This window comes from Ascidiella aspersa, chromosome 4 (assembly GCF_963924565.1).
Source record: "Ascidiella aspersa chromosome 4, kaAscAspe10.2, whole genome shotgun sequence".
In the NCBI taxonomy this organism is placed as follows: Eukaryota; Metazoa; Chordata; class Ascidiacea; order Phlebobranchia; family Ascidiidae; genus Ascidiella; species Ascidiella aspersa.
In genome coordinates, this window is record NC_139450.1 from 33,220,331 (window position 1) to 33,228,708 (window position 8,378).

Below are 8,378 nucleotides of genomic sequence, written 5' to 3' on the forward strand. Positions count from 1 at the left end.
ACACAAGAAGTGACAGGTGAGTCAGTGTGCTCTCAGGCGTGAACAAAACAGCAGATTATTTTTTTTTTACTGAAAATTATCAAAGTTTACAGAATCTAAAATACAAAAAAAAGTTTAATAAATTTTTTAAAGAGAGTGAAATGTTAGCTGAGTTTTTTAACACAAATAGTTTTCACAATACGTTGTACTACTGTTAAAACGTATTTTCTTAACCATGAATAAATCTTGTTAGACTTATACTTCTACCGATTTGTATAGTTAAAAATGTGTCTTTCTCGAGTGAATTTGCAAGTTTATGGACCCATCTTCTAATATACTCATGTCTCGGTTGTTTCAAATGAAATACAAAGCGAATTTACCTTCTTAAATAAATACATGAATATTAAGAATTGCCTAACGGTAACATCTGTGCATTCATAGGGGAGTGGTTACATGGTCTATGTCCAGAACTTAAAAATGATTTTAAATATTGTACTTGTAACAATATATAAAGTTGGTTTATCGCTGTAAAGTGGCTGCTTCCGTGTGTTTATTTAATACAATTTACCTACTCAGCATACATTTTTTATCTATTATTAGGCGAAGTACTCTTACTAGTTTAAATCAGGGCTGTGGAGTCGGTTAAAAATAACCGGAGTCCGACTCGGGCAAATGGTCGATTTCGTTGAGTCCCGAGTCCGGCTCCTATTCTACAGCCGGTATTTCACCCATTTACATAAATAGAACAGGGTAGATATTAAGCAATCCACTCATAGGGTGCCCAAATTGTTCCATTCATAATACATGGTTGTAGAATTTCCACCAATTGCTATAACACCTTAACAATTTACAGTTTGCTGCTATATCAGTTTAAAATTTGGTACTGCGCATGCGCACGTCGGATTCGAGACTCAGGTTTTACGTGGTCCTACTGGAGTCCCGAACCCGCACTCCTGGTTTAATTTCAAAATATTTGCCCCCCACCAAAACTTTCATCTCACAGCTCCACTGCGTTCAACCAAATGTGTTTTACGTTTCAGACACATCTCTCGTTTACAATCTGACGAAAAATATCAGCGATGAAGTTCAAGTTCAAGCTTGCATCAACGACACTCACCAGAATAAAATCAGATGCAGCTCAGTCGTAACTGAAGCAGTTCCAGCAAGTAAATATCATATTATCAATCAGTAGAAGCCAACAGCAACTAGAGATAAAAGTATAACTGTTACGTGGAAATATTATTATCAATATGCAAGTGTTTTTTATATGTTTTCTTATTTTTGGCTATTTGATAATTCAAATAAAAAAGTGGTAAAATTAGGACTTCTGTGTTAGGAATAAAAACTAATATGTTCGTATTGTTTACATAATACACTTAGTCTGTGCCAATTTTTAAGTGTCTAATTATTTTTAATATCGGTGAAAAAAATAAATATCAGTTGTCAAATTGCTAAAATGTGTTCAGCTTTTCAATCGTTTACAGTCATTAGGTTTAAATTCAGCAAATTTTAGGTCTTATTTCAACAGCCCTCATATTTTTTAGGTTGACTTTAAAAATAAGCCATTTTTATGATTTGCAGACGCAACATGTGATACGTGCCACGCGGATGCAACTTGCACCAACACAGATGGTAGTTACACCTGTGCTTGCAAGACTGGTTATACTGGTGATGGTTACACTTGTTCAGATATAAATGAGTGTGAATCTTGTCATGACGTAGACGAGTGCTCCGGTGCGACACCGTGCGGCAGCGGGGGGAGCTGTACAAACCTGAATGGTTCGTACATCTGTTCATGCGACCCTGGCTTTAATCTGTCCGCAGATAACTCAACCTGTGTAAATACTGGCGACTGTAAGATCAACGCAAGCTTGTGCGACGTGAATTCAACTTGTAAGATCACTCCAGCAGGAAACATTTGTGTTTGTAACCCCGGGTATGCAATGCTGGGTACTAAGTGCGTGTTGGCTGGTGTGAGCTGTGGCAATGACACCTGCCTTGTCACTGCCACTTGCGTCAATGACACCTGCCACTGTCACCTTGGCAATGGCAAGGCTTGCGAGTGCGGCGACGACCTGACAGCATGTCACCCTAATGCAAACTGTAGCTTTATAGCCGGGGTACTTAACTGTTCCTGTAACGCTGGATTCAGCGGATTGGGTGGAAATTGTAGCGATATAAATGAATGCGCTTTAAAATCTGATAGCTGTGATTCTAATGCAACTTGCACCAACACAGACGGTAATTACACTTGTGCCTGCAAGACTGGTTATACTGGTGATGGTTACACTTGTTCAGATATTAATGAGTGTACTAATACTTCAAATTTATGCCATTTAAATGCAAATTGCACCAACACAGATGGTAGTTACACTTGTGCCTGCAAGACTGGTTATACTGGTGATGGTTTCAGTTGTTCACATATTAATGAGTGTACTAATACTTCAAATTCTTGCCATTCAAATGCAAATTGCACCAACACAGATGGTAGTTACACTTGTGTCTGCAAGACTGGTTATTCTGGTGATGGTTTCAGTTGCTTAGACATAAATGAATGTACCAAGTCACCAAGTCCATGTGATTCAAACGCAAATTGCTCCAACACAAATGGTAGTTACACTTGTACCTGTCAAAAGTGGTATATTGGAAATGGAAGTACATGTGAATCTGTTGGTGGTGAAAACACTTCTTGTGTGGAACAAACCGACGGTTCTTGCTTGTGCAAGAAAGGCTTCGAACCATTTGGAAAGACTTGCAAGAAAGCTTGTGATTTCTGCCACAGAAACTCGTCCGAATGCAGCGGACCGCTGGAACCTTGTTACTGTGGAGACCAACAGTGCGGAAAGACAGAGCGTTGCTCAAGTAACAATACTTGCAGGTAAATAAATTCGCAACTCTACAGTTGTAGCATACTATTAATTCTTGGCCGTACTATTGTAATAATGATATTTTTACAATTTACAGAAAAAAACAAAAAAATGGGAATTCTACCCCTTAAGTCTCTAACAAACTAACCGAATCAGTCGATCAATTTTTGATATTTTTCGGTATGACTTAAGGTCGTGAGTTCGAATCTCACCGCAGGGCATTTGTTTTTCTAGACTGGCTTGCATTATGATTCGGTTAGTCGGTTAAAGACTTGGGCCCTATAACACGTAAGCCGTTGTCGTTGACCAAACTACAACTTCATAAGGGTTAGACCACAGTTTGTTTGTACATGTTGGGTTAAATTGTTTTGCTTCATTCCACTTACTTTGGGTTAGCCTAAGACAATGGTGAAATTTGGCCGGAACGGTCTGAAACAGCGTTGTGACAACATGCCTTAAAACTGTCATGCGTTCAAATAAAAAAATTAGCATACTTTCACCTCTTGTTTTGGCAAAACTTTCACTACGCAGACGCTCTAAAACTGCTTTACGAACCAAACTTAGGAAAGCTACCCTTTAATGAACACACGTGAGTAGCCTACCAAATCAGTACAAACACAATACCCAATGTTTTCTGCTCTTGTTTTCAGCTGCAAGGAAGAATACGCGACGGCCAAGGGAGACAGCACTTGTTATCCAAAGTGCGAGACTTGCACCAGCAATGCTTGTGAACAGTGCGTCTGCGGCAAAATTAAGTGCGGAGAAAATGAGAGATGTTCGTCTGGAACAACTTGCATGGCAATTACCACAGGCAAGGACATTAAAAAAAATATTTATTAACTAAAATAGCTCATCGTGTCTTTATATATCTTGTTCAACGTTTAGGCGACCCATTCAAGTCACATTCTTTAGGGTTTTTTGTGTTAAAGTATATTTGAGTCACAGGGTAGTAATTCTTAATTTTCATTTGTTTTAAGTATCTGTCATTGTTTGGATCAAATAAATACAAAAGTAACCACAACAACACATTAAAATCTGCCAAAGATTCCTTAGCTGAAATAATGCCAGTCCCAACAAACACCCCACTACACAGCGCTTAACGAAACCAAACTGGGGTATCCCCATCGCACTGATTCCAATGTGGGCTCAGTAAAACAAGGGCAAATTACCACTCCATCATAACAGAGCGCTCTGTGCACAAAGACCTGTAGTTGTTATGATTCTAAATAAATAAGCCGAATACCTTTTTTATGCCGCCCTCTATAAAACGTGCACCTTATTTGTCAATACCTCACTATATTTGACCTACTTCAACCATAAAATGATCAAAATTACGATAGCCATAACCGTCAGACGATATTTGCTTGTTTTGAGAAAGGTGTAATATCTCACATAACGTAACAACGAAGATCTCTAAGGCCACAATTAAAACTACACGTTTCAGTTTAATGATATAGAATGCATTTTTTTTAGCTATGTATAAGGCTCCATAAAGGCCTTATTCTGATGGCCAATAAGCAACGAAAAATAATAGACCAGTCAGCATACAATCCCAAAAAAACTTCAGCATTAACAGGAATACGAATTTGGAACAGTATGATTTGCAGCCTTACTGATTTTGCGCACGTCGGACTCGGGTAGTCATATCAGTCCCGAGTCCGACTCCGTTAAGTCCGACCACTCGCCCCTTGTTTTAAAGGGACTTGTTTACAACACTGGTATAACAGAATTGTTAGAGACATAGCTATATTGTGTCGCTTTGTATTTACGGGGTGTTGTTGTTGTTTGTAGGAGGACTAGACTGGTGGTGGATTCTCATTATTTGCATTGTCATCCTTTTACTACTGATCCTGGTGATATTTTTGGTGGGCAGATGGTGGTACATCGAAAAATATCGCGTAAGTTAAACCATTCGTGCTAAATCTAAAAGAGCTAAACTATAATTTTCAGGTTTTGTGAAGACCAACTGTGACAAAATGTTTAATAAAAGCAAGTAAACCTTGGAGCATACTAATAATGTATCTTAAATTTGATAAAAAAATAAATTGCCAAGTCATATAAAACAATGGGTTAATTTTAAACTACGTTATCCAAAAAACAATTCAGCTACGACAGAATTGTAATAGTTGTAATTCCACTTGTATTTCGGTGCTAAACGTTTTCTTAATTTTAAAGCGCCTTTTTTCGATATACAAACAAAAGCAATTTAAATATGTTTTGTCGGCGTTTTAAATGTTCAACAGTCAGTGCTAAACTATTTATTTATCATTTTTTTTACTTTACAAACCATTTGGTGGCAAGAAGCCGTTCTGTATCTCGACATTTTGTAAATTTATGAATGAATTCTATAAACCACCAGACGGGAAAGTACCGAATGTGGACTTGGCGGAACAAGCGAAACCACAACGAATCGTGCTACCAGCTCAGCGAGCGCGTCGATGACGTCAGGGACCCGGAAAACAGCAGCACAACTGGATCCTATGACGTCACAAATCCAGATGGGCGCGATTACGTCATCCGCAATACAGGGGAAGTTGCCATTGACGACGGAACGGACATCAGAAGGAACGGAAACGCCCATAGCAACAGAGATGTAACCCATAGCAACGGAGATGTCGCCCATAGCAATGGAGATGTCACCCATAGCAACGGAGATGTCGCACATACCAACGGGAATGTTCCTTATAGCAGCGAAGACGTCGCCCATAGCAACGAAGATGTCGCCCATAGCAACGCGGCGAATTCCATTTATCCGTCACTTGACAACCCAGCTTTCTCTGCGAACGAGACGAATCCTGATGACATCATACTTGAAGAGTCGCCCGGGTATGAGGTTATACCTCACCTGACGTCACCAAACGACGTAGATGATGACGTGAGTGACTCTGACAACGACAGCAGAACAGGCTCTTATGACGTCACTGTACCAGAAAGTGAGCGAAATCGCGATGACGTGCGCATAAGAGACGAGGTTGCTATTGACGACAGTCTGGACATCCACGGTACAGCGATTGCCCCTAGCAACGAAGACGATTTCCCAAGCAACGGAGACATTCCTCATAGCAACGGAGACATTCGCCATAGCAACAAGGACATTCCTCATAGCAACGATGACGCGACGAATTATGAGGTCATAGAGGATTTTCCGCCTCCGCCCGATAATATCGGTGAACCAGAATACGCGGTTATTCAAAGAGAACCGATTGTTGCTGAGGCTGTTCAAGTTTGAACAAAAACAACTCGCTCGACTGTTACGTAATAGTTGAGTCGACAAACAAACCTAACGTGTTGCTATTCTGCTTCAAGCCTTGTTATTAAAACGTTTCCACTAAAGTAAAAATAAAAAGGTAAATAATGCCTATTTGGCAATGTTAAAACTTTATAATTAGGTTTTTTTATTTTCAAGCTTCGGATACACGCTTTAAAACTTTTTTCTGTCAATATCGACACTGTTCACGTATTGAAAATTAATAATATTGTATAAAAATGTCTAACTATATGTGTCTAATACAGCAAATGCCTAACAATTTTGTGCTTGCTGTTATTTTTCTGTTTTTATACCATTTTGCTATGAATATGTGCCAATCAGCAAATTTAACACGATAAGTTAACATTGCGGTAGAAATTTCAATTTTCTTGATCATGTATGTTTATTTTTAATTTTTCTTTTGCCGAAACTTTACAGTTTTGGACTTACAAAATGAGGTATAACCCAAAAACTAAAACTACTCCTCATTGATAATGTGTATCAGGTAATAATATAATTATAAATAATTGCAACGGTGTTATGAAAGTGTCTCGATTCGCTTCCCTCTGAGCCTGTGTAGCTCAGTTGGCAGAGCAACGGTCCTGGTATGACCGAGGTCTTGAGTTCAAACCTAACTGCAGGCCTTTTTTCTAACTATGCCTTGTTAGGAGAAACTAATTATTTAATGAATTGACTTCGGTTACCCCCCCTCCCCCTTAAAGGTTCTAAGTGAATAAAAAAATAACTCCATAAATAAATATCTTTGCACCAATAGTTAGTTTGTAAATTGTTAATTTAACTTAGCACTAATAGTCTTGGAGGCTGTAATCGGTTGTGTGTTTGTAAATTATTATTGCGTCCGATAATTCGGCAATCAATCAACTACGCGACATGAATAAACTGTTGCCTAAATCAGTTCCATGTATTATTTTGTAAATAATTATCTTGTTATGCAAGTTGACAGAAATTTTAATGAGATGCAATTTCCTGGAAATGTACATTAGTGTTGATTTTTTTGGTCAGGAGAATGAAACTAGTTGGAAGAGTACTTTAAGATGCATTATTTATACATGGGTTGACATTTGATACTAGGCTAAATATCATTGCTAGCAGACAAAAAATATTTTACATTGAAGTTAGTGTGGCACAGCTGATTAAGTATCATGCAAACCCTCAACAGAAATTCCATAATTTATAAACACCCTAAATATATTAAAGTTACCATGTGGTCATTATTCGGGCATTTTAAAAGCGTAATCTTTAAAAAATAAAGGTTGAACACATTTAAAATATTTGTATTGTCACAGTTCTATTTTTGGTAAATAATTGCAATCAATTATACAAAATAAAAAAAAGTTGCATTGTCAAAACACTTATAAAGCAAGTCCTGTTTCTTACCTTAGCTTTACTATTCCCAACCCAACCTTTCCCAACCCATTTCAGCCAGAATTTCTGGAGTCAAGAATGTTTTGGGAACTTGAAGCTGCGACTCATACCTCAGTCTATATGAAAGAGTATTTTCTGCAAAAATAGGTAGAGCATTAATATTTTACTTAATAGCTGTTACTTGATAAGTCATTTTTTGCCACTGGGATATTCAAAATTCCAATGTTCTGTATGCAAAATATTTACAAGAGCACTTTTATATTGGAAACTGAGATGGAAAGAATTCAACAGTCAATATGAGTAAGTATATTGACAACAGTATATTATAAAACAGATTGTTTTAGTACCTGATGCTGGCATATTTAAAGAAATGTACAATTTGTTAGCTATTGTTTCACAGAAGCATTGAATTTTTTACTATAAATGTGATGAGAACATCAAAAAGCAACATACAGCTTTCTCTGACTAAAAATAAAACAATGGAGAAAGGTGGAAAACTTTTTAAGGTGAATAACATTTGTCCTTAAAACCTCTAAAAAGTTATTTTCAAAACAGTTTGGGTCAAGTTGCCTTTTACAGAATATCTGAACAAGTATTAAACAAAAATTAAAGTAAGCTGAAACACTTTAGAAAAGTAAGGATCTCCCGCGGACAATAAAACGTAAAATAAAGATTCTTGTCTTCGTATCCAAAAATCTTAAAACTGTTTATTTGTTAAAACAGATAAAACATAAAATCATTTCTTAAAATCTTTTAGAAATATATATCACGCCATCGTCAGTTTCTGTTCAAAAACAAACAAACAAAATTAAAGTATTCACAGTATAAGGTCAACAGTAAACCATACGTACATCCCTTGTATATTTCAGTGTTGTAATAACCTATGTCAATGACTTGAC

The 8,378-nt window shown here is 37.3% G+C and overlaps 1 protein-coding gene across 1 annotated transcript; it reads left to right on the plus strand.

The window, feature by feature from the left end:
• The first annotated feature begins 1,922 nt into the window (after positions 1-1,922).
• Positions 1,923-7,078, plus strand: LOC146157595 (uncharacterized). Its single transcript, XM_083388268.1, has 5 exons — positions 1,923-2,099; positions 2,367-2,857; positions 3,497-3,657; positions 4,638-4,744; positions 5,206-7,078. The coding sequence occupies exons 1-5, from the start codon at positions 1,923-1,925 to the stop codon at positions 6,073-6,075; spliced, it is 1,806 nt and encodes a 601-aa protein (XP_083244394.1). The 3' UTR covers positions 6,076-7,078.
• The last annotated feature ends 1,300 nt before the right edge of the window (positions 7,079-8,378 follow it).